General features: G+C 39.5%; 1 protein-coding gene across 4 annotated transcripts in view; it reads left to right on the plus strand.

The window, feature by feature from the left end:
- The first annotated feature begins 746 nt into the window (after nucleotides 1-746).
- The window catches only part of LOC136421250 (importin subunit beta-1-like), a 32,591-nt gene continuing 6,998 nt past the window's right edge, over nucleotides 747-26,339 (plus strand). The window contains exons 1-23 of one of the 4 annotated variants that reach the window (XM_066408474.1): nucleotides 747-945; nucleotides 1,056-1,114; nucleotides 5,488-5,670; nucleotides 6,371-6,574; nucleotides 8,224-8,300; nucleotides 9,083-9,158; nucleotides 9,582-9,647; nucleotides 10,336-10,425; nucleotides 11,036-11,146; nucleotides 12,011-12,158; nucleotides 13,442-13,567; nucleotides 14,097-14,341; nucleotides 14,841-14,965; nucleotides 15,664-15,811; nucleotides 16,243-16,314; nucleotides 16,745-16,892; nucleotides 17,871-17,953; nucleotides 18,419-18,526; nucleotides 19,298-19,441; nucleotides 20,217-20,322; nucleotides 21,007-21,121; nucleotides 21,687-21,842; nucleotides 23,425-23,552. In XM_066408474.1, the coding sequence (XP_066264571.1) occupies nucleotides 894-945; nucleotides 1,056-1,114; nucleotides 5,488-5,670; nucleotides 6,371-6,574; nucleotides 8,224-8,300; nucleotides 9,083-9,158; nucleotides 9,582-9,647; nucleotides 10,336-10,425; nucleotides 11,036-11,146; nucleotides 12,011-12,158; nucleotides 13,442-13,567; nucleotides 14,097-14,341; nucleotides 14,841-14,965; nucleotides 15,664-15,811; nucleotides 16,243-16,314; nucleotides 16,745-16,892; nucleotides 17,871-17,953; nucleotides 18,419-18,526; nucleotides 19,298-19,441; nucleotides 20,217-20,322; nucleotides 21,007-21,121; nucleotides 21,687-21,842; nucleotides 23,425-23,552 (2,770 nt within the window). In that variant the 5' untranslated portion in view covers nucleotides 747-893. The remainder of the gene's footprint in view (nucleotides 946-1,055; nucleotides 1,115-5,487; nucleotides 5,671-6,370; nucleotides 6,575-8,223; nucleotides 8,301-9,082; nucleotides 9,159-9,581; nucleotides 9,648-10,335; nucleotides 10,426-11,035; nucleotides 11,147-12,010; nucleotides 12,159-13,441; nucleotides 13,568-14,096; nucleotides 14,342-14,840; nucleotides 14,966-15,663; nucleotides 15,812-16,242; nucleotides 16,315-16,744; nucleotides 16,893-17,870; nucleotides 17,954-18,418; nucleotides 18,527-19,297; nucleotides 19,442-20,216; nucleotides 20,323-21,006; nucleotides 21,122-21,686; nucleotides 21,843-23,424; nucleotides 23,553-26,339) is intronic. The other 3 variants (XM_066408476.1, XM_066408475.1, XM_066408478.1) reach the window with 3 other exon arrangements.

Raw genomic sequence — 26,339 nt, forward strand, 5'->3', positions numbered from 1 at the left:
ACACACACACACATTCCTGTTCTCAGTATGCTGAACACCACACCGTGGCTGCCAGACACACATGTACAGAATTTTGTTCGTTTTCCCCAGTGTCTTTGACTCAATAAAAAAAAATGTTGAGTACGCAACTGTATAAAAGTCATGGAAAACATTAAATTCTTCAGAATTCTCATGATGGGAATCAGCTACGAAACATTCTTAGGCTGCACTTTTGATTTGTTTTACTAGATGACGCTTTTAGAACATGTATCGCTCTTTCTGACATACGTCACGTTGGCGGGAATCAGTCTGCCGGTTACTTTCGAAGCCGCTTCACTTCTAACCCAGGCGACCTAGGCGTGCCTTGATGCAAGTTCCAGGAGCGATTTTCCAAAACCATTACTCCATTTTGAAACATAATTCTCATCTAGATGTAACAGAGCTAATTTGATACTTATTCTTTGGCTAGAAAGTATGTTAATTACTATGTACAATTCAGTACTACTTTCTATCTGAGGATACCTTGTTAGACCACTTGTGATTGGCTGATTGCAATATTCTTACAACGACATTTCTAAGTGTTTATGGATCAAAATCAACCAAAATATATCAAGTTAGTTATTCAATATATTTCTGTATTCTTGTACAAAGTTTGTGCCGAAATGTAATAAAATTGAGACAATAACTTGATATCAATAATTCTTACAACCAATCAAACGTAGCCTAACATGTGCGGTGTGCACCGCTTTACCCGGCTCGTACCGTGATATCAATGCGCACCAGTCCATGTGCAGTTCAGTGGCCTAAGAAGAAGGGCCGAAGTGTTCGCCGATTTTCCACTTCTTTTTCCACTTCAGAAGCAAGACAAGTTGATCGAATTGGCCACTGGATTGTAGGGAAAGCTTCCTCCCACCATGGATGTCATAGCACAAATGCTACATGTCCTAGAGAAGACAGTATCACCCGGTAAGTGTCGCTAAAAGTCCCGGGTTCGCAGCCCAGTTTCTACATTTTCTGAATTTTCAAAACCCCTGAAACTTGAGTCCAACTCCTGTCTTATTTTTACCTCACAACAGATAAAAATGAGTTGGATGCGGCGCAGCAGTTCCTTGAGGAGGCGGCTCAGAAAAATCTGGTAAGTTTTGCTGTTTTTTGAGGTGTTTTTATCGTGTTGTAATGTCGGAACTTTCTCTTGTCCCATGCCGGGTTCGATCCAAGATGGCGCCTAAATTGGACGATCGCGCAAATAATACCGTAATTTTCACCAAAATGTGACAAATTTACCATCCAAGTCCACCCGACTTTCTCACAATATTACTATTATGATATCTTGAGATTATTCTGTGCAAAAATTAATCATTCTAGACCTCATAGATGGCATTTGTTGAGGAAATTCGGGGACCAACTTTCGCTCATACCCGGCGTTTGAGCTCTAACTCTAAGATGGCGCCCAAAAAAACGTCACTCAAGAAATGAGTCATTTATTTCTCCCCTTTCAAGGCCTTTGTCACTGTTCTGTCGATATTGTTGGCTTAGTCAGGGGTGTGAAGCACTTATCTTGAAAACCTGTGCAAATTGTGTAGATTTCTCTCAGTTTTGTTGTCGTGAGAAGCGAGTTTTGAGGAAGTGAAAGTGTGGGTTGGGTGTGTGTGGGAATGGGGGAGGGGGGCATGTCATGTCCTACATGTCCCATGTTATGGTGTTGGCACAAATCCAAGAGAGCTTCAACATGTGACATGTTAGGGATAAAACCGTAAGGGATTTCACTTCAAATTCCCCCTGAATGTAGAATAGCTCAAATTTACTGACCTAGAAATTATTGATTTAATTTTCCAACAATTATAAAAGAAGTCAAGAATAAAATAGTGTTTTCTTTTGCTTTTGTGTTTGTGTGAAGAAAGCTTCAACATGTGACATGTTAGGAATAAAACCATAAGTCATTTCAGTTAGAATTTCCCTTGAATGTAAAATAGCTTAAGATAACTGATCTAGAAATTATTGACTGCATTTTGCCAACAATTTTAGATCAAGAAGTTAACAATATAATGGTTTTCGTTCGCTTTTGTGTAAATTTTACCCCATGATCTTTTCTCGAATGTCGATTTTGTATGCAGAACAGTTGCGGTCGCACATGAGAATGAAGAAAGAAAGAAATTCTTTCTTCTTTCTTGAATATGTTTTCTTTTTCCTTTTAATCACCAGCAAGTAAAGATAACACTTAACAGGTGGAACAGTGGTTTCATGTTAAATTTAATGAAGTGTGAAAACTTTACTTGTATATGAATGAGTAGGGCGGTGCCTATCAAATTATAATTAGCAAGTGTGAAAACAGTGAAACAAGCTTTGTGTACCTATGGAAATTTCATTAGCCATAACAATGGAGAAATTAGGGCATTCCAGAAAGCCATGGTATTTTAAGTTAACCTTCTCCCTCCTGCATAACATAGTAGCCAATACACAATTTGCTGCTGAAGACTATCGAAGCATGAATTAGGTTAACAACCAGTGGTTAACAACCAAGGTCACTGACTTAAGAAGGCATTTTGGATCACCCTTATACCAGATTTTGTACCATGTCTAAACTAATAGCCACCAATTTCTGACAAAGGGCTTCCCTTAGAAGATTCAAATTGATGGCAATCAAAAACAAAGTATGTTGTCAACTAAAAGAGGACAAGTCAAATTCAGACCAGAAATTTTGGCAGAATGTCTGATAAGTTATTTAATGTAAAACTTTCTTCTTGACACATCTAGAGCTAACTGTATACAAGATAGGGGTTGGGGTTTTGTGCGCGTGAGAAATTTGTGCGTGAAAAACTTGCGCGTGAAAAATTTGCGCGTGAAAGAATAAAGTTCAAGAAATGTGTCAGAAAATGTGCACTACAAAATTCTTAGTCAGAAAAATGTTACCCCATGATATGATTTTGCATCTGTTTCCTGAATTTTGGGTTTGAATTTTAGGTCCCTTGGGAATATCTAAGCTGACTCCCAAGGGATTTAAAACCTTTTTGAAGGTTTTAAGCTTAAAACTTGAAATAAGATGACCCACAATGGAATTATCTTTTTGTTGCATTTTACAGTTCAAAATGTTGTTCTTTCAATCTTCAAGTGATTTTTGAGTGATTTTCAAATGTTAAGTTTTCACGCGCAAAAAAGTTTGAAATTTGCGCATGAAAGAATCTGCTTGAGAAAAGATGAAATTAGGCTAATAGAATGGAGAAAAGCTTCAAATAGTTACATTTTACAATAAACCTTATATAAGTAAGTTGACTATGTATTTCTTAAAGATTTAAGTGATTTTCAAATGTTTAGGTTTCAAGCCCCCAAAAGTTTCACTATTCCCAAGGGACCTATTCCCAAGGGACTAAAAAATCAAAAGTTTTTGGACCATAAATTCAGGTGTCAGATGAAAAATTGTATCATGGGATCACATTTTCCTGTCTAAGAAAATTACACTGCACATTTTCTGACACATTTTAAAGAAATTTATTTTTTCACGCGCAAATTCTTCACGCGCAAATTTTCACGCGCAAATTTTTCACGCGCAGAAAACCCGTTCCCCAAGATAGAAACGGTATAATTCTAAACTTGTTAATGGTCAACCGCTAAAATGTCATCCTCGCAAATATTGGATCACTAACATTTGAGACTGTGACTTTTTTTCCCACCGTTAGAACTAAATGCAGTGAACTTTTCCCCAAACCGCTCGAATTACCAACCTAAATTATAGTAAATATTGAAATATTTGTGTATGGCACAGTATATTAAGATGTTTCAGAGCATTGAATGTCTGGAAACAGCAGTATAAAGTTTCTACAGCAGACAGTGGAACAGTTCATAGTCATTTTCCTAGGTTATTTATGAGCAAACGGTACAAAGCGGCCCCTAAAATGCCAACGATAAGATTGATCATATGTTGGTGTGTTGCCTGTAGACTGTAATTACATTTTGATGGCCGCAGGTTTGACGAATCATGCGTCACAGTCTTCCTGGGTAAACAGCTGATATCGTTTTGTGTTGTCGGATGAAAAATTCAAAATTGAGCAGATGACAAAAAATTTGATTGGCATTATGATGGTTATTGTTTGATGTTGTTATGAAGATCATCAAAAACTACTTGTCCTCAATTTATGGCTGTTTTTGGAAGCTGTTTGTCATGGTTAACTTGACAAGTTAAGCTGAGTATCACTTATCATCCACTGAAATCTGATTGACTGGTATGAGTGGCAGGTCAAATTGCTAGTTCAATCCATCAATGTATGAATGCTATGTCTCAAAATTGTGTAGAGGACAGGGCCATGGTAGAAGATAGCTAGCAGAGAAATTAATCTTAAGAATCACTCGTTTAATGTGATGCAACACTTGTGTATTCCTACAAGTTGGACCAGGTGTGTGTGGTTAATTTTACAATGTACATTACATTGGATGAGTATTACTTTCCATTCCAAGCCATAATAACCCTGTCTGATATTCTGTGGTCATTAAGACATAGTTTACATACATGGGTAGTGATAAGGATTTCTTCTCATGTCTCCCTGCTTCTCTTTATCTGACTGGAAAATATGTGTGCTGTAAAAATGTATCATTATTAGATGTGTACATGTAAATACATGCTAATTTCAAGAGAATATGATAATTTTTCTTTAGGATTTTTCTGTTTCTAACGAACAGAGACAGCAGAAAAAGTGGTGCATGAATTTTGTGTCCATCGAAACCTTTGTGTGAAATCAAGCATGGCAAATTTGCATGGGAAGATTTTTCATGTGAGGTCATGTGGAAGAATTACATTGCTCGATGACTCCATTGTTTGGACTGATATGTTAGTCTATGGACGTTTTGCATGAAAATTCTATATGTGAATTATTCAAAATCAAATGTGTTTACTTGTATTATATTGCTGTAAATTTATTAAGAGAATGTTTGATGTATCTCAATATGAACACTTTACAGCTGCAAATTCAATTTCTATATTAATTTTGGCATGATAGATTGTCAGATGTTGATATCAATAAAGCATAAAGGAAGTCTACATTTGACAGGTAGATTTTTATTGAGCTAAGATGAAAGAATGACGTATTTCCTTGCTCTAGCCTAGGGGCCACAGACTGATAAGAAAAATAAGGGATAAGAACGGATCATGGCTTGTTTTAAGGCTAGATTATAGGAAATTGCGTAGAATTACACCCAAAGATTTTTATTTCAGCAGTTTTATTACCACCATGAAAGGGAGGTATTGTTTTAGGTCTGTGTGTTTGTGTTTGTTCATACTTATTTGAATATTGCAGAGTGACAGGATGTAAGTCTGAAGATTGTCTGGCAGAATAAGACGGTTGGCTTTGCCCAGGTCCAAAGTTGGTTCTGCACAGTTTTCATAAAAAGGCAAAAACGGACTTAGCAATCTATTCACAACAATGAATGAAACAAGAAATTCACACAAACTCACAAATATTTCATGGAGGAATGAAACCTTTTGATTTTTTGCTCAAACGTCTCTTTTCTTTCTTTCAGCCGGACTTTATCTTGGCCCTGTCCAAGGTCCTGGCAGACCCAGCCAACAGCCAGGTGGCCCGCATGGCAGCTGGCTTACAGCTGAAGAACCAGCTGATGTCCAAGGACCCGGCCATGCAGGTGCAGCACCAACAACGCTGGCTCAGTATGGACATGAACATCAGGGCCGAGATCAAAAACAACGTTAGTTTGTCCTCTTTTCTTTATGGTGTTCTGTTGTGTTTATGTGCATAATGTAGGCTATAACATACAAGAAGCATGTCCAACATTTGACTTAGGTGTGTCTTATGAATACTGTAAATGCATGGTTTTGGTTTCGCGGTAGGGAGAAAATAGAGTGTTCGCAGTAGTTTTAAGTATGTGATTGGGACAACAGTAGCGCTACAGAAACACCAACGAAAAAATGTTCGCGGTGGTTTAAAGTTCGCAGCAAAGAGCTTACCGCCAAAAACGTGAACTTAAAACCACCGTGAACATTTCTGCATTTACTGTACTGTAGAACAATGGAAACACTTGACATGCAAGGGCAAAGTATAGAAAGTATTGTCTCCTTTGTTTGATATTGGTTTCCCTGTCAAACGAGTGAAATTAGCAAATACTTTCTACAATATGTGTCCAATTGTATATTAAACTGTATTGTTGTCTGACATGTTTCACTCAGTATTAAACGCTGACATGCACAGTAAAGCACTCTTCAATATCATTGGTTGTTCCCGTCTGGCAAGGGTTATACATGCCCAAACTCACTATCCTTTTTATCGTCTTTTGTTCCTTGTCTCTTAATGTGCTGGAAGTGATTAAAAAAAGCTGCCATTCTTCCATAACATATCTAAGCTTGTTCTTTTCTGTCAGCTTATTTTCCTCCTTTTTGTTTCTCATTCAGGTTTTGCAGACCCTGGGTACTGAGACCACTAGGCCCAGTTCCGCCGCACAGTGCGTCGCCGGTATCGCCTGCGCCGAGCTTCCCCACAACCAGTGGCCGGGAATCATCGCACACCTGGCGGGAAACGTGACCGCCATGCCGTCTAGAACTGAGACGGTGAAAGAGGCTACGCTGGAGGCTATCGGATACATCTGTCAGGACATGGTATGAGGGTTTGTTAGTGTCTTTCATCTTTGATTGCATTGCTCTTTGTTGTTAAGAGGCTAGTATAGGCTATAAAACCAGGTTCTCCAGTTCTTCCCTTTAGCCACTGACGAAAGACAGCGGATGCTGTCTGAAACGTCTGACTGTTTTAAGATTTTATCCAGTTGCTTTAAAGTCATTTGGCGTAGTATAGGATATACCTTTGAGGCTATGCTGGAGGCTTTAGGATATATCTTTTGAGGATATGATAGCAAGGGGGTTGTCAGTGTCTTTGTTCTCTAATAGACTTTGATTGGCCCTTGGAAAATTGGTGTTGTGTTTTGGATAACAGTCTTGGGCAAAATTAAGGTCCTCTGTTTTTTTCATACATTTATATTTTGGCCAAAGACAAATACACAATTAAAGTCTTGGTCATCGATGTTGTTGCTGGTAAGGTCTCTATTGATTCAGGTTTGCGTAGGGTCTTTCGTGTTACTCCTGAATCAGGCCTCGAAATTAACTTTTTCCCCTACTGTCCCAACATTGTCCCAAAAGTGGATTTCAACTGTCCCGAAAGTGTCCTGAAGTGTCCCAACCAGGGCCAAAGATATGAACATAGTGTCGTGTCTGCATTCAGTTCCAGAGGTTCATGTTCAGGTTTGGACCTATACTCAAGTCAGGACCTGAGCCCAAGCCAATCTGTGTTAGAATATTTTTTTTAGTTATATACAAAATTGTGTATTGTTAAATAGAAAATTGCATGAAATTTGAAAAATATAATACATACAAAGGTATATACACTCAGTAGTAAACACAAGTTTCAATAAAGTTAACAACCAGAAATATTGTTAACAACCTGAAATAATGTATTTTAATAGGTTATAAAAGAAAAAGCATAATTCTGCAGAGTTAAAAGACTTCATTGATGCGGTGGCTCTTGGGGAGGTAGAATAAATCCGAAAATATTTGATTTCTAATCTTGCAGGGCAAACCTTAATCAAGTAAATGAGGTGTGACCATCCCTCTGCTGACCCCCTGTCAGGGGAGCAGACATGTGCCACAGCCTAGCTGGGACAGGCTTTCCTTTCACTATGCTGAGTGATAAATGATGATTGATTTTGAGAAGTCTAGTACCACACCAAAAACAGTGGGTGGGACCAGTATACAGTTTCACAAGGGAGGAGCACAGTGGCACTCAGGAGCCCTGATTGTCCCAAATATGTCCCGAATTGATTATTGAGTTGTCCCAGGTCAAATTTTGGTGGCCCCGGGACATAGGGACATAGTTAACTTCGAGCCCTGTGAATGCATAAACACATGCGGACTATATTTATATCTTCGTTCTTCAATGTGTGGTAGCTTGCTTGCTTTGAATTTTACATGTCCCTTCATACCCTAAGGGCTATTGTCTACAAAGTACACATTTCTTACAAAGAAATGAGAAACCTTTCTGTTGAGGCCTTTCTGATATTTAAGTTTCAAGAATATTCTGTATACCAGTGTACAATGATATATTTACCCTATAGCCTACAAAAATATCTAGGTGCACCCACAGTTGAAAATTAGGTGCACAGCTCCAATTTTGCGTGCACAAAAGTGTGAATGCACCCTATATTTTGAGCTCTACTGCATGTATTCTTAATACTTATGCTCTTGTATTTCTTATCCAGGACCCACAACATCTGCAGTCTGAAGCCAACAGGATCCTGACTGCCATTGTACAGGGCATGAGGAAAGAAGAGCAAAGGTATCATCAAGTGATCCCTTGTGTGTGACTTTAAATCAATGAATGCTTATTGTGATTTATGGAAAAATAAAATCCATTACCTTGTTTCCACCAGATAATATATATAATCCACCATCATGATGAATGCATCCAAAGAGATCTCCAATGCAAAGTCCGCCAGTATAATACACTCCTGTAATACACTCCTAAACTGTGCATACCTGGGGGTGCTGCACTAAGAATCTCTCAAACAGACCATGTTTCAAAGTGACAGATATATGTAACCTGGTGGATAAGTTGATTGAGCTTATATATTTTTCTGATTACTCTAAATGCAGAAATGTTCGTGGTGGTTTTGTTTGCAGTTTTCACGGTGACCGTTTCAACACGAACTTAAAACCACCGCTAACATTTTTGCCCAATACTGTAGCAGTTTGTAACTATAGCGTTGCCGCGAACACTCCATTTCGCCTTAGTGCGAAATAAAAACCACGCGAACTTAAATGCATTTACATATCAAATTATAAAGCACCATTTGTAATACACTTACTTAGACTTAGGGGCTCCCGTATCCTCTGTATTCTGTATTTGTAATACAGAAGAAGTTTTATTTACACGACAAAAAAGTACAGCAACTTTGGTACTGTCAACTGCAAAATAGAAAATACAAAACGAATCAGAATTCTATTTGCTAAGCAAAGATCTAGAGTACTGTATCATGAATCTGTAATCCCGACATGTACAATACCACAGGAATTAAGCATAATGTGACTCTTAACATCTTTATTTTGTCCATTCCCCAGCATTGCAGTCAAGCTTGCAGCCACAAATGCTCTCCTGAACTCCCTGGAATTCACCAAGGCTAACTTCGACTCTGACGTAAGTATAGATAACTGCAGAGACTTATGTTGTGTGTGTTTCCCTTTTTAGGAATTAAAAAATGTTTCTAGAAAGTTTAAAGTCATGGTACAAAAATGCCCACCTACATATGTTTACAACCACTGAAGATAGAATTTGTGTTATTGTAAAACATCCATATGTTTATCAATGCTTATCTTTTTTGGAAGATTTTCTAAACTCATAATTACCTTTGCCAAGAAGGTTATGTTTTTGGTAGCGTTTGTATGTGTGTATATTGATGAACTGCACCGCTGGATAAGGCTTGGATGGATTTTATTTATATTTTGTATATGGTTAGGTCGATGAGACCTCAATATGATAAGTTTTGGGGCCCCCTAGCTCTTAGCAGCTTGTTACGGTACTGCAGCGGAACTTTTTGATATCTTGTTTATTTTCTCACAGTCTGAACGCCACTTCATCATGCAAGTGGTGTGCGAAGCGACCCAGTGTGAGGAAAACCAGGTAAATGTGTGTACAGTTATTTACTTTTTTACCCCAAGTAATAATTTTGTACCCTTACAAAGGTACTGTGTGTTGTGTTTTCTCTTTATAGAAGTAGTAAAATATGTATTTTACATTGGTTTTAAGTTGTCTGTACAACAACTTTCTTCTTGTTTCAGTTGATGCACATGTATGTCTTTAAGGAAATGTTTTTGAAAATTTGGACATCGATTTGCAAGTTAACATTCTTGTATTTTGTTTTTACTTATTCATTGATTTCTTACTTGTTATCATGGTAATTAGTTGTTATTTGCTCTGTTGTTTCATAACCTTCAGTTATTATCATTAATCCTTTTTAATACTGAGAAACACAGGGAAGGACTCTTATAGACCTTATTGGTCTCAACCTGCCCCACCACAATCCTATTGTATTTTGCTTAGATGTCTGTATGTATTATTTTTATCTGTGCGAATTAAAAAAGTGTTGATTGTGGACTTGAAAATGGTCATCATGTCCCTGAAAAACAACTTGTAGAGCATAGAGTAGTTAATTTTCCAGAATTCCAGTTAGAGAAAATTAGAAACATAGAAATTAATATGATGCTGTGCAGAATGTGTTTTGTTATAGCTTGAAAGTCCTAGGTTAGTCACATATACAATAGAATGTTTCCTTCTGGCAATTTAAATGTTAAATGTTTTGTCCATCCTTTTATAGGTGAAAGTAGCAGCGCTGCAGAATCTGGTCAAGATCATGTCTCTGTACTACCAGTACATGGAGTCATACATGGGACCGGCTCTGTTTGCTGTAAGTATTTCAAGGAAAAGATTTCTTAACTTACAGAATGTAGACGTGTACATACACAGTATTACATTTACATGAGATGTTGTTCCAGTCATGGTACTGTTACAAGTGTTTACCAGCTCAAAAGATGTTTCTCACCTTCAATGTTATTTGATAAGATGTAGTAAAAGAAAGAGTCCCCTTCTTTTATATTTCAGTTACGCTGTTTTGTGATTTTAGTTAGATCCTCATTTATTTTGCCACTATTCATAGAAAGTATTACCTTTGTAGCAGTGAATGGCTACGTGGCTATACTATAGTCAATTAGATGCAAGATCGAGATGTCACAGGTTCAATTCCTGGCTATACGTTGTGTCCTTGGGAAAGGCACTTTACATGACTTTCCTCACTCCACCCAGGTGTAAAAATGGGTAGCTGACTTAGGTTGGGGAGGTAAAAAGCGGTAGAAGGAGAGGGATGGGCTCCTCCTTCCAATACCGTGCCCTAGACACAGTAGACAACAACCCACTGTTCCTACGGCCTCAAAAAAGCTATGCTAAACTGGCTAAAGATAAATGAATTAGACCTTGGCATAATGTATTGTATTAGCATTTAACATGATTTTATCACCTAGATCACTGTGGAAGCTATGAAGAGCGACGTGGACGAGGTGGCTCTACAGGGCATCGAGTTCTGGTCAACAGTCTGTGATGAAGAAGTGGACTTAGCTATTGAGGCGAGTGAGGTGAGGTCCCTTCTAGGCATGGCTCTTAATGAATGTACACTACACAAGGCACGGTAGACTGCTGGTGTGTGGTTGCATTTGTGCCTGTCCACTCATTACAAGTTAATGTTTCAATCCATGAAGATGTTTCATTATCCTAACAGAATTTTGATTTTGTTCTCATTTTGGATGAAAAACATCTTAAAGTTTGTATATTATAAGCAAAGTAGTGCTGCCACATAGTTTTTTTCTGTAACTTTTGAATGTGATCATTTCATAATAGTGTTATGATTTGTTGCTATCCATGTTGTTATCGTGAAATTTCTTTTGAAATGTTTTGGCCTGACTAGTGTTTTGTTGATTTTTTTTCAATGATGTTTCTTTTCAATTGTTTGTGTGCTTACCTAAGGTTTTGATGCAGTGCTCTTTTCATGAATTGAGAGCATGAAATACATGATTCACCTAGAAAAAGCAAAGGTTTCCTTACGTTTTTAAATGCTGAGAATTTCTGGCACCTCTGCTTCTCAGTAAAATGATTACGATAGTAATACAGCATCTCCAATATTAGAGTTTGAATAGTAAACGTTTGTTGGTTTGTTCAGAACCTTGTCTTGCCTAGTGGTGCATAGTAGTGCTGTTTCAGTAACGGTATATTTTAACAGAAAGGGGTTGCTAGCCCTCGCCTTTAACATGATAAGGCACCTCCTCAAACACTGGGCCCCTATTTTACATCCCTTCCAAAAGACTGGTGCAGCCCCAACCACAATGCTCTTCCCAGGATTGAACCGGGGTCTCCCTGAGTTACCAACAAATTGGAACCAGCAGCTAAACTGTGAGGCCACTACTAAAAGTGCAGTAACACATTTTCCTGTTTGTATGTTCCAGGCCATGGAACAGGGACGCCCTCCTGAGCACACCAGTAAGTTCTACGCCAAAGGTGCACTGCAGTACCTGGTGCCCATCCTCATGCACACCCTCACCAAACAGGAGGAGTTTGATGATGATGATGACTGGAATCCCTGCAAGGCAGCAGGTTAGTGGTGTTATTTTGTACTTTCATAACCTTTGTTTGGTGTTCAGTAGCTTCTTTCGGTGTTCCGTAGCTTCTTTCTGTGTTCCGTAGCTTCTTCCGGTGTTCCGTAGCTTCTTTCGTTGTTCCGTAGCTTCTTTCGTTGTTCCGTAGCTTCTTCCGGTGTTCCGTAGCTTCTTTCGTTGTTCCGTAGCTTCTTTCTGTGTTCAGTAGCTTCTTTCTGTGTTCCGTAGCTTCTTTCTGGGGTTCCGTAGCTTCTTTCGGTGTTCCGTAGCTTCTTTCGTTGATCCGTAGCTTCTTTCTGTGTTCAGTAGCTTCTTTCTGTGTTCCGTAGCTTCTTTTCTGTGTTCCGTAGCTTCTTTCGTTGTCCCGTAGCTTCTTTCTGTGTTCAGTAGCTTCTTTCTGTGTTCCGTAGCTTCTTTCTGGGGTTCCGTAGCTTCTTTCGGTGTTCCGTAGCTTCTTTCGTTGTTCCGTAGCTTCTTTCTGTGTTCAGTAGCTTCTTCCTGTGTTCCGTAGCTTCTTTCTGGGGTTCTGTAGCTTCTTTCTGTGTTCAGTAGCTTCTTTCTGTGTTCCATAGCTTCCTTCTGTGTTCAGTAGCTTCTTTCTGTGTTCCGTAGCTTCTTTCTGTGTTCAGTAGCTTCTTTCGGTGTTCCGTAGCTTCTTTCGTTGTTCCGTAGCTTCTTTCTGTGTTCAGTAGCTTCTTCCTGTGTTCCGTAGCTTCTTTCTGGGGTTCCGTAGCTTCTTTCGGTGTTCAGTAGCTTCTTTCTGTGTTAAGTACTGTAGTGCGACAGGGTATCCTGAGTATTATCTGGGACAAGATTTTGACAGGTCTCCAGTTATAAATTATTTTCCGACCCACTCAATGTTTGACTCAAACTTTGAGAGCCCATGAATTTACATTTTCATCAGTTTTATGTCATAAAGTTCAGATTTACTGGAGAGATGGGGTGAAATTTTTTTGTCCCAACATTGAACAAGAAAGTTAACGTTGTAGGACAGGGACTGGGACGAGGGTCCTGGAGACAGCCTTGCAAAAGATATGAAAATGATCGGTTGTCAGAATAGCCATTGTAGCTCTTGATAGAAAGCAGACATTCCAATAGATTTATACGTCTTTGAAAGCTGTGGTGTTATTCCAAGCCAACTTCTAATCTCACCTTCCACTGTTTTACAAAAGCTCTGCTCTGTTACTACGTAGCCATTGCTAGAAATCAAATAAATGTATAACTTTGTCTAGCACTTTCATCACTCCCTTGATGTGCTGCAATACTCGTGTTTTCTGCTAGGTGTCTGCCTGATGCTGTTGGCCACCTGTTGCGAGGACGACGTCGTGAAGCCCGTGTTGCCGTTCATCCAAGAACACATCAAGAGCACAGACTGGCGCTTCAGAGATGCAGCCGTCATGACCTTTGGTACGTACCGAAAAATAAAGATGTTTCCAATAGCTTTTAGCTACTTTTGCCAATTTGCTTTTAATTATACCCACATTTTTAAATCTAAGGCCATGTTGATTTGATTACATGGATGACATCTGTGCACGCATTAGGTTTTGTCCGTTTCCCCAAAAGAATGCTTTCAGCCATCCTGTAAATTGTACAAAGCAAAATGGTAAATGGTAAGTTCCAAAGTCAAAGAAGTTTTGAAAGAACAGAATTGAAGAATGTTTTATTCCAGTGTGTTGAGGTTTGTTAATCCTTATTGACCATGTAAATTTCATACCGACGTCACCTTTTTTTTGTACAAACGTTTTTCTATTTGCACGCTCACATCAGTTTTGGGGTCCCCAGAATAACAAATTAAAATAAAGTCATTCAATGGTCATTCACATGTAAAAAGTGAAATCTTATGTTCGACAAAATATCTCATTTTCCAAAGCACCTCTCCATGTACAAACATGATTATCAAAGACTCACGATTAACGAAAACTCATGTTGTTTCTAGGCTCCATCCTTGAAGGCCCAGACCCTACCACCCTGAAGCCTATGGTAGTCGCTGCCATGCCCATGTTGATAGAACTCCTGAAGGACCCCAGTGTGGTGGTAAGGGACACAACAGCCTGGACCGTGGGCAGGGTTTGTGAGCTGTTGCCAGAAGCGGCCATCAACGAGTCGTATCTCGGACAACTGCTGGCCACACTTGTGGAAGGACTGGATGCCGAACCCAGGGTGTCTGCAAATGTTTGCTGGGTGAGTATGTTACACAATGTTGTGATGAGCTAACAGATCAGTAATTGTTCATTATAGCCTCAAATGTTTAAAAGAAAAAAAATGTGGCGCGTAAGTATATAACTAGCGCTCAAGTAGATTGTATTGATTTTTATGTCTTTTTCCTCTAGGGTTAGAGGGAAAATGATAAAATAATTTACAATACATAATGTAATTTATGCCTGTTCTTGTAGATCGGACACTACAGTCAGTAGTAAACACAAAAGCTCAGTTATAAACACAACAACCTCAATGTTTTTATCTTTTTCCAGCGCACATTACATAATGTATTATAGGTTTTAGATATTTTAGAACAAAAAGGAGAGTGTAAGCAGAAGATAGGTTACCGGCGTTTAGGTTTTTTTTTTACCTGAACATAAACATTTTTACAAGTCCAGTTCCAGTCCGGTAAACAGGTACGCAGCACTACTGACAGCATGTATAAAGACCTAATGGCATCCTAATGCTCCTGTGTTTCCAGGCTTTCTCCAGCCTTGCAGAGGCTGCGTACGACGCCACCGAGTCCGCGGAGGACGAGCCAAGCACGTACTGTCTCTCCTCGTCGTTCGAAGTCATCGTACACAAACTGCTAGAAACTACCGACAGGTTAGTCCACAAAATCACTGGTTAACAACATCTTTACTAGTATAGTACTGTAAATGTAGAAATGTTCACGGTGGTTTTATTTTTGGCCCTCCTACCCCCTTGTCTACTATTGTCTCAAACGCGAACTTAAAACTACCGTAAACACTCCATTTTCTGCCTACGGTAAAATTAAAACCACGCAAACTTAGATGCATTTAGAGGAACCGTAATTCGTTTACACCTTACTGTTAGACTGCTAGAAGTCCTGGAATTTGGCTGGAAAGTGTTGGTTTATGCTAGAACATGTTTTGAAGGACCAGATTTAAACATAGACGAGCCTGTGATGTTACTTGTTGTAGCGACTGGCTTGGCCAGTTTGACGACATTACAACTACCACCCTTGACTGACGGCTTCATCCTAATTAAGTAATATCAACCCATGGTCCACTTCTCATTGTATTTGTTAAACCAATGTATACTGTACACGTATGTGCTGTCCTTTTTGTAGAACATAGGCAAGAGAACAGTTACTCAAGCAACTGGATAATGTTTTTTTAAACGGTCAGACGTTTCAGACAGCATCCTCTGTCTCTCGTCAGTGACTGAACCATGCAGAATTTGAAGTTCATCAGCTTTTTATCCAAAACTCTGAATGAAAGATAAACTTTTCGCAAAGCTACACCAGTTCCAGATACATCCTTTTTCTTTTAATGTCTCAGACCGGATGCTGGAAACAGTAACTTGAGAAGTGCTGCTTACGAGGCCCTGATGGAATTGGTGAAGAACAGTGCCAAGGACTGCTATGTCGTTGTGCAGAAGACTTCTCTGGTGGTCATGGATAGATTGCAACGGGTACTTCAGTTAGAGGTACGTAGTGCTTAGTTACCTTTTTTCCATTTTCAAAACCTGTAGTCAACTGTGAAAGAACAGTAGATTTAAGAGATATGTAGTGAAGAGTTTTAATTGTTTTCTAATTTCAACTGTGAAGGAATGATTATGTTAAACCGTTTTAAGTGCTTCTGAGAGACATTTCCTAGCTGTAACCTTTAGCACTGTAACTGAAGTAGCCATTTGGCATCCAATTATTTATCGGTTACTGAGTTAGGCAACAGGGAGAAGGTTGATACCAACAGTACACTATTTTGTTTCACCATAGATGCTTCACATGTCTGAAGTGTTATGATGCACCATAAAGATTGAGAAATTGGCAAAAATCACTGAATATTTTTTGTTCTGATCAGACTCTGGTAAATATAGCAGTGTTTAACCTAATGCATTGTTGTTTTTTTCTTCTCCAGGCTGCAGTTCAGACTAGTTCAGACAGGGCACAGATCAACGACCTACAGTCCCTGCTGTGTGCCTCCTTACAGGTAAATAGATTTTTCTACCAGCTCACATGACAGACGTGTATATAATTCCTGCATGTCTAGTGTAAAGTTTCTCTTTGTAGTTCAAAAGATAGGGGGTTGAAACCCCTGCCAAACCTGTTTCCCAATCCCAAATGATATTACGAGTACTTCTGGATTGCATTCCTTCTTTTTTTTTCTTCAGAATTCTTCATTATGGAGTTGGTTTCTTTCAAATGAAATAGCCACCCTTTCAGCATGTAAGGGAAATATACAAACATTAGATATACAATTGTGTTTTGTCCATAACTAAGTATGTATTACACCCCAAGGAAATGGTGTGTTAATTTTGGGGGCTGTTTGTGTGTTCGTAATTTTCCTCAATACACATAATGTAACATGTCATGAAGGGAGTGAAGTCTGCCATCTCTGATTTCTTTTCCTTTTCCTCCAGGCTTGTTTAAGAAGGATGAGACCAGAAGACACCAGACAGATAGCAGACCGTGTGATGACAATGATTATAGAGATGTTGAATGTGTCGAAGGGAAGGTCGGGGGGAGTCCAGGAGGATGCCTTGATGGCTGTGGGTACACTGGTGGAAGGTGTGTGTTGTTGGATATGGGAGATTCTTTATACACAACCAGGTATCTCACCTGCTAACGTTTCCATGTCTATCAGACACCTTCTTTAGAGCTTCTGACTGGAGTACTGCTTCTCACCGCTATAAGTAGCCGATGTAGGTGGCGCTTTTGCGGTGAGAACACTGTCCCAAATATGGCTACGTTTGTATCCCCCCTGGTCTCGGTTCATCACCGGTGTTGTCTTCCTTATCCAGACTGCCTCCTTAATGGGGGATACGAACTTAGCCTTAGTTGGGACGGTGTTCTCACCTCAAAAGCGCCACCTACATCAGCTACTTATAGCGGTGAGAAGCAGTACTCCAGTCAGAAGCTCTGAAGAAGGTGTCTGATAGACATCGAAACGTTAGCAGGTGAGATCAATACCTGGTTGTCTATAAAGAATCTCCCATATGTGTTGTTGTTTTTGAAGTGATTTATGCTTTTCATCATAAGTGGCATTGAATGGCCAATTGGCTCTAGGTTAGCGGACATGAGATCGAGTGGTTATGGGTTTGATTCCTGGCTAGACAGGTTTTTGGCACACAACCTAGAGGTGCTTTGTTCGAATCCCCTGACATGTCATCGGTGTTGTGCCCTTGGAAAAGGCACTTAAGATGTCAGCCCTCATTCCACCCTGGCATAAAAATGGGTACCTGACTTCGGTTGGGGATGTAAAAGGCCATGGAAGGAGAGGGTTGGGCTCCGCCTTCCAATACCGTGCCCTAGACACAGTCGATAACAACCCACTGCCCCTTCCGCCTCAAAAAGGCTATGGACTACCTTTTCCTTATGGCGTATGCTGTTCAGCATAGCATCAATAGGAAGAGAAACACTAAGCCTGCAATTCCCTTCTATCCTACTAGGAGGAGCTACAACATTGCAGTGATAATCACCTCACTGTTTTATTCTGTACACTTGAATGGTTTTAGTGACTGAAGCTTGTGTCTTCTGTTGTTTCAGTGTTGGGTACAGAGTTTTTGAAGTACATGGAGGCGTTTAAGCCATACCTGAACTTGGGACTGGGAAACCATGCAGAGTACCAGGTATGCACACAAACCTTAAAATTTCCTTAGTGCAGGGATGTCTGCAACTTTTTTTTTTCTGTCCCACTTACTGTTTGGGAGACCATGTTAAATCAGTGTCAATTTAAGCTTACGAAAAAGTCATGTTCATTAATTTCTTGTCATGAAATTCTGTTGTTTTTGTTATGGACTTGGTAAGATTTCGTTTCGTTCCAACAAGCAAGGATCCATCCCAGAACGGAGACAGTCCTACCTTTAGTAAAACCCTTCTAGATCTTCAAACTTGGAAGACATTGAGCACAATATTTTTGTGGAGAATATGAACTAGAAACAACATCTTAAAGATTTACTATCAGATACGTGTTGAATATTGAAATCGAATGCCGAAGATGTCATCTTTCTTTTCTCAGAAATACCTTTTGTTAAGTACTAAACATGCTAGAGAAAAGCATCTTGTTTTGTGTTTAATGGTGGAATGTGTTGCAGGTGTGTTTGGCAGCTGTAGGCCTTGTCGGTGACATCTGCCGGGCCCTCAGCACGCAGGTGTCTCCCTACTGTAACGACATTATGCAACTGCTGCTAGAAAACTTGGCTGTAAGTATTGGTCACCACAGTTGTTTTTGTATGTTATGTGAGGGGTCGGTTTTTACCTGTTCTAGGTTTTATAATAAGGAGTATTTCACAATTTGTGTTACTCTATAGACCTCATGAAAAATCAAGTTGTGTGATTTTTAGTTTGTGGGCAGATCATTGGAGTTGATAATGCCTTTACTTTATACCATTAAGCTAGCTTTACTTCTTTATTTTGCACTAGAGAGGGTTGCACATTTGACCTTTCCACATTGTTTTTATTTATTAGAGGCAGATAGATACATTTTACTTGGCCAGAAGTGATCGATTTTATAAATCCATAGATTAGCTTGTTGGGAGAACATTTATGATATTTTCTTTGACTCAACACGCTACTCTCAAAACAATTTATGGAAGTCTTCCACGGTTGTCTCAAAAGCTCACCCACCGTCGTGTAACATTTGCTGGACACTGCTTTCAAGCCAAACAGCAAATAGTTTCGGACATCCTTCTATGGAAACCAATAGGCCAAGTGCACTACAGAAGTTTGACTTTTACCGATAGTTTAGTCAGAGACACTGGGATTGCATATGAACACTTTGGACAAATGATGTTGGACAGGGCAATATGGAGTGATGTATGTACTTATTTAGTCCCGGCCGATGGCCGATAGATGATGATGATGATATTTTCACCATCACAGGTTGAGGCTGTTAGGTTTTGCTAACATAACAAACCTTCAAGTTGGTGTTATCTTTTTAAAATCATCAAACTGTTTTTTCCCCTTGTGTACAGAATGACAGTGTCCATCGGTCAGTGAAGCCCCAGATCCTGTCTGTGTTTGGAGACATTGCCTTGGCCATCGGCCCTGAGTTTAAAAACTACCTGGAGGTGGTCATCAGCACCTTACAGCAGGCTTCACAGGCACATGTAGACAAGGTACAACAAATATAAAATCTTTTGTTCTTCTACATCAAGTCCTGTATGCACCATGTGTGAGGAAATTAGTATAAAACAAAAAGAAAAATGACAGCGCTAGCTGTTTGTTGAATTGTTTTTTGTTGTTGTTGGATGTGGAGTTCGCACTTGCTTACACATGACTTCCATTGGTCCTTTCTTGTTTATTTCTTGAGGAATTAAAATTTAAAGAACTTTTCAATCAAGACTGTAGCTTCCTCTACGCTATTGTATCCATGCTGTATGATTCATCATTATATTGGTTTTATTACCTTCGCCGAGAAGGTTATGCAGAAGGTAGCGTTTGTTTGTAACGTACAGCATAACTCGTTTTCATATGTTCACAGGCACGATTTTGTCTAAGTTTTGGAAATAATCTGAATCAATGATATGAATTATGTTTGACTTGCATGTGCCAAACTTAGCCAGACTAGAATTACACTTCTAGCAGCCTTTCCACTTGTAAGGCCCTTCCATACAGCCCTGGACAGTAAGAGTTTGTGTTACACCCGACAAGGGTTCAACTAAATTGGGAAAGAGGGGTGCTGCGCCCTCTTGTTTCAGCCCAGTGCCCCCTTGTTGAATTCAGATTTTAGCTTAATCTCAGCAGAGACTTCCCTCAGCGATCGATTCTTCCATAAATACATAGAATTCACTCCATCGCCTGTGTGTGTGCTCCCTCTTGTTTAATTTTTCTAGAAAAAAACATGCTAGACTAAGTGTAAAAGTCACCTCTAAATTTGTTTTACTCTTCCAGAGTGATTATGATATGATCGACTACCTGAATGAGCTAAGAGAGGGCTGCCTGGAGGCCTACACCGGCATCGTACAGGGTCTGAAGGGAGATGGAAACTCCACCGCCCGTAAGTCTGACAACTCATCTCAGGGAAACGTTTCAATGTTTGTAACCACAACACTCACGGCACATTGTGAAATTAGTATCCAAAGTACTGTAATTCTTGTTTTCTTTCACTGTAACTTTATGTTCACTGTTCTCACGGTCACCTCTGTACCGTGAACTTATCATCACGGTAAAAAAAAACTGTTATCATTTATGATTCCTTCACACATCTGTTCTGTAAATCACTTGTCGCCACTGTGAAATTTTCCTTACACTGAAATTTTGCTACAGTGAAGATAAACAGTATTTAGTACCCAAAGAGTTACAGTATTTAGTATCCAAAGTGTTTAAGTTTTGACCACAACCTTTTTTCATGAAAGGATAGTTCTTGGCTAGGTACAAGTGATCAATTGTTTGGAGCTAGATCCAGAAATATTATTCTAATACTTGTTCACCATTGAGGCCTGTCCTTAGTGCTGAAGTGCCACCTAGCAGGTAGCTGTGGAATGACAATGTATAGTGATTGACAGAGCTTTCTGCTTATAAACCTGACTTAGATGTAGATTTGTGCTACAGAAAACTGTTTGGTTAACAAGAATGGCATGACAAACACAAGATGCAACACAAGTAGTTACTGGATAGTCCAGTGGCCTTTTTTTTAATCTGAAGTCCTCCGTTTAATGTTTTTTTCTTGATGTTTGTACAGCTGACGTAGCCATGCTGCAGCCACATGTGGCTTACATCATCAAATTCATCGAACACATTGCCAAGGACGAGGACCATTCCGATAGCAATGTGGCCTGTGGTTCTGGCCTATTAGGGTGAGTGCATAATGGTACAATAGTCTAAGTTGTATACTGTAAATGCATTTTAAGTGTTCATGGTTTTTACTTTGCGCTAAGGTGAAAATGGAGTGTTCATGTTGGTTTGAATTTTGCGGCTGTGATATAGTCACATACTGCTACAGTATTAGACAAAATGTTCGCGGTGGTTTTATGTTTGCGTTTTTTGCAGCGACCGTTTCACCACGAAAACCTCTAAAATAAAGCACTGCAAACATTTCTGCAATTACAGTAGTTAAAGATATATTGGGAATACATGTGCAGTTTTAATGTACAAGCATTTATTCTGTGTGTTTCTGGGTAGTTCAATTGGAATGGAATTGTAAAGGCAATGGTATTGTAAACGACAGATTTTCATGCACATGAATTGAAAGAAAATATAGGCATGTTTTGAAAGAGTGATAGCAGAGATTATTGTTGACTTTAGACGGGCGTTGTCCTTGGAAAAGCAATAAAAAAGTTGTTCTCGTTCTGCCATCGTTTGAAACATTTCCTCAGACATACGGTAAGATACATTCTTTATTTTTCATTCTGCCCATCCCAGTGACCTGGTGACAGCCTTTGGTAACGACATAATTCCACTGGTGGAGACACAGACCATCCAAGACTTCCTTCAGGAGGGGCGCCGCTCCAAGACAAACAAGACAAAAACACTCGCCACGTGGGCCACCAAGGAAATCCGCAAGCTAAAGAGCCCATGGTGAGGCTTGCTGTTCCTTCTACTTCCTTTTGTTCTTGCTGTCATCTTACCGTGTCTCTACCAGGCTCCAGAGGCAGCTGGAAAGAGTAGAAATTGGCCAAATCGACAGAAAAAAGTGCAAGAGGAGTTAGTCTGCTATAGGGGTACAGTTTGCCGCAGATTTGACCTCTCTCTGTGCCGACTCCCTTAGCATACTATTCACTCTATTTGGCCAATTTCTACTATTTTTCCAGCCATCCACGGGGCCTAGTAGAGGCTAATCTTAATGGTCAATGCTTTTGTTGTGACTTTTTGGTGAAGTATTATATAGTTGGAAAACTGTTGCAAATGTTATGAGTACTACTATCGATGGGGAAGTATTTCTGTAGTTTCAAATATATATGATTCAGAAACGTTTTACAGAAAAGCTGCTACGTTATTCAATCAGTAATAGTGTCAATGTAAACCCATTGGGTTGTTTGTAGACAAATATTTTGTTCTATCCATATATTACGTTTCAAGTTGGTCTCTACTTTCAGTTGACTCCCTTAATTCATATGTCACCAATTGAAATTACTTTTTGAGTCCTACCAAAGCCTATTTCTAGATTAATTCATATCTTACCTTGGGGTTTACAGTGACAGTGTATGCTGAATATTGAACTAGTGTGCTTCTTCAAAAAAGAGATTTTAGCTTGACTCCACTGCAGACTCTCAGACTTACAGTTAGGGTCCAACAATGACCAGAAAGATGTTTTTGTGTTCACATGCAGTTTTTACAAAGTCATCTTTGTTGAACTCAGTTTATCCTTTTCCCAAAGATCTCTGTCCTACTTACGCCAGTTAGTATGGATAGTATTTATCAGTCTTCCTGTATCACTTGCTTAAAAGAGCTACAGTAGCTTTCATGGTAAAAGTCTCAAAATCTCAGAATTTCCAAGTTTGACAGCATGAAATGTGCCTTCAGCCCTTGCTGCATTGGTGTTGAGCAAAAATCACATTATGCACATGTGTTCTATGATTATGTTATGCGTTATAAAGTGAGAGGGATCCCCTGAAGTTATGGGAAAAAAAGTTTGTTTCAGTTTTTACAGAACCTTACGTTAAAAGTTTTGGTAACCGCACAGAATGCTTGCTAGCATGTTGCCACCGTTGTTGGTTTCAAGAAGATGTCCAATCATGTTAAGCAAAAACAACTTTTTGATACATGTACATGTACCTCTTGGATATGTCTGCTGAAATTGTAGGAAACCTTTGAACTACTGTAATGGACAAAGTTTCTTTATTTCTGTATGAAATCAAAAAAAAAAGTTTTGGAAACTGCACAGAAAAGTGAGTTGTGAAAGTGCCATGTTGCACAGAATGCTTCTTGTTGCCATATTACTACCCTTCTTGGTTTCAAGCATTCAACTGTCTAAACATGTTTAGCAAAAACAACTTTGTGCCTCATGTACTCATGTGTACAGAAAAGAAAATTTCTGAAGCAATGAACCAACTTAGTTTATATACTTCTATAAGATTTTTGACAACTGCACAGGAAAGTGCCATGTTACCACCCTCCTTCTCCCCACCCACTGTGTGTCCTGTACTGTTCACTGCTGTAGGGGAGGTAGTACTAGTACTGACGCACAGCTCTGTCGAGGGAGCCACGTCTCCCCGTTCCCCGCTAGCTCCGCCCCCAACGGACATGTGAACGATGGAGAGTCTGCAGTGGACCTTTCGGGTAGTGCATGTACGCTAAATTATGTGTTTTCACGTTCGGGGTTTCTGTTGGGAACTGGCGTAGGGGATTGGGTGGGGTATGTACGCTAAATTATGTGTTTTCAAGATCACGTTCAGGGTTTCTGTTGAGAATTGGCGTAGGGGATTGGGTAGGGCATGTACGCTAAATTATGTGTTTTCACGTTCGGGGTTTCTGTTGGGAACTGGCGTAGGGGATCGGGTAGGGTATGTAAGATGAATTATGTGTTTTCACGTCCGGGGTTTCTGTTGGGAACTGGCGTAGGGGATTGGGTAGAGTATGTACGATGAATTATGTGTTTTCACGTTCGGGGTTTCTGTTGGGAACTGGCGTAGGGCATCGGGTAGGGTATGTACGATGAATTATGTGTTTTCACGTTCGGGGTTTCTGTTGGGAATTGGCGTAGGGGATCGGGTAGGGTATGTACGGTAAATTGTTTTTTCTCATAAGGGGTTCTGTTGGGAACTGGCGTGGGGATCGGGTAGGGTTTGTACGATGAATTATGTGTTTTCACGTTCAGGGTTTCTGTTCACAACTTTTGTAGGGGATATGGTATTGCATGTGCGATTAATTGTGATTTCTCGCCAGGGGGTTCTATTTAGAACTAGCGGAAGAGATCGGATAGTGCCTGTACGATAAATTATGTGTTTTCTTGTGTGATAAATTATGTGTTTTCCTGTCCAGGGCATTCAGGAATTAGCGTAGAGGGCATGGACCGATCCAATAGCCCTGCCCTCCTCAAAACATAGAGATGCAAAATAAGAACGTAGACGTGCAAATGTTCTACAGACACAGCCACTTTTCCATTGGTCTAGCCGTTTATTCCATTAAATAGTTCGTGGAACTGCTAATGGACAGTTGGGATCGGTCCATTGTCAGGGTTTGAAATGATTTTTGCCAATTTTGGGTTTCGCTGTAGAAAAGGCTGAAACCACAGGCTTTCCAGTGCTATACCTGTTTTAGCTTCTGTTTATCTTTTGTTCTACTATATTTCACCTACACATGTCCTTATTTTGTTCTTGTGTTATTTTGAAAGAGTGCATGTATTTGTCCATTTGAACTGGTATGCCATCAGAAAAAAAGCTAGACTTGTAGAGCCTGCTAAGTTTAAGTTTAAATCTCTTTTCACACAAGGTACAATTTTTTTTTCATATCGTCAGTTATGTTATGTTATTTAATGACTGAACACCAGTCACCTGAAATTTAGAAAGTCACTTTCCAAATTTCAAGGCAGTCAGGTTGAAATCCCAATTTTTCAACTTCTTTATTCCTTGATGTACATCAAAGTTTTACATACCATTGGAAAGATCATGTTATCTTGAGTATCAGGTTCATTTTTTATGGTCACAACGTACAAATTTATCGAGATATTTGACTTTGAAAATTGCTTATCCCGCAGTGTTCAGAATGAAAACTCGGGAATATTTGTGTTCCTGTCGGTATTGCGCAGTGTCCCCGCCGGTAACTTCAAGTGTTCCCGCCGGTAACTTCAAGTGTCCCCGCCGGGTTCACGGGTCACCCTGAATGCAAATGCCATACAATCAGCACCATGAGAATGACTGAATTAATCAGAATTCACACCTGGTTAGCTTGTGTAATTAGCACTTTTATGACAAATTCATGAAAAGAACTGCAACTGGCAGATACCGCTGGGTTGAACAGCAGGGCCGTCGGAACGAAATTAAACCCGTCCGACACCAAATGCATTTTCTTGATATTTTGGAGGGTCTTCTCTTCACATACTTAAGTTACTTGAATAATCACAATCGCATGGCATTGCTACAAGGAGAGGATCTGTTCCATTTTGACATGAACAAAATTATCTGAGTTTGGAAGGATAGCACAGCCTTGTGTACCAAAGTATTTTACCAGGTCTCTTTTAACTTTAAAGGTCAATTGTCATAAAATTCAGATTTTCAGATGGTCTGGGTGAATTTTTTCTGTCCCGACAAGCAAAAATCTGTCCCGGGACAGAGAGACAGCTCCTGAAGTCAGCCCTGAACTAGTCCAATGAATGTCATGTGTTGTTTTTCAACTACACAAGGCTGGTAATTAACCACTGGCTTCCCAGCAGGGCAGCTGATGACAATTTACACACAGTTTGTCATTTCACCATATTTCTGTGCATTCTTGCTGTTTATATTTTCTGTATAACATGACTACTCAGTGCTCACAATTGTGAAAGATAATTTGAGTTTCTTCAAAGACAATTGCATCGAAAATGAGTCTTGGAGACCAAGGAGGTTCTAACCTCCTTGTGGATAACCAAGTATGGTACTGGAAAACCATAACCAAGTTATTCATTCCACAGGGGTCCAATATATATCTCCTAAAACAATTTGAATGTTTTGAACTACCTATCCAAGATCTCCATGAATTTTACTTATTAGGTTACATACGATCTTCTTGCTTTCATACCGATCAAACCGTGTGTCTTTTCTGGCCAAAACACAATTACTCAAAACAACTGAATAGATCTTAAAAATCATAAGACGTTTGAAACTTTCAGACCTTATGCTTATCCAAGGTCCTTTAAACATATATGCTTTTGATATTAGTCCATTAGCGATCACAGACCAAGGAGGTTATGCACAGACCAAATATCAACCAATCATCCCACAGGGGCTGCCTAATAATAAACTAAGAATATTGAATTGAACTGTGCTTCAGACAGTTTACATAAACAGTGCACATGCTAACCTACAAAATAGACTACTCAATATAGTAGTTCAAGATTTATATCCAAATCTCATGTTTCGAGCCATGTTGGTGACATAC

This window comes from Branchiostoma lanceolatum, chromosome 15 (assembly GCF_035083965.1).
Source record: "Branchiostoma lanceolatum isolate klBraLanc5 chromosome 15, klBraLanc5.hap2, whole genome shotgun sequence".
Taxonomy (NCBI): Eukaryota; Metazoa; Chordata; class Leptocardii; order Amphioxiformes; family Branchiostomatidae; genus Branchiostoma; species Branchiostoma lanceolatum.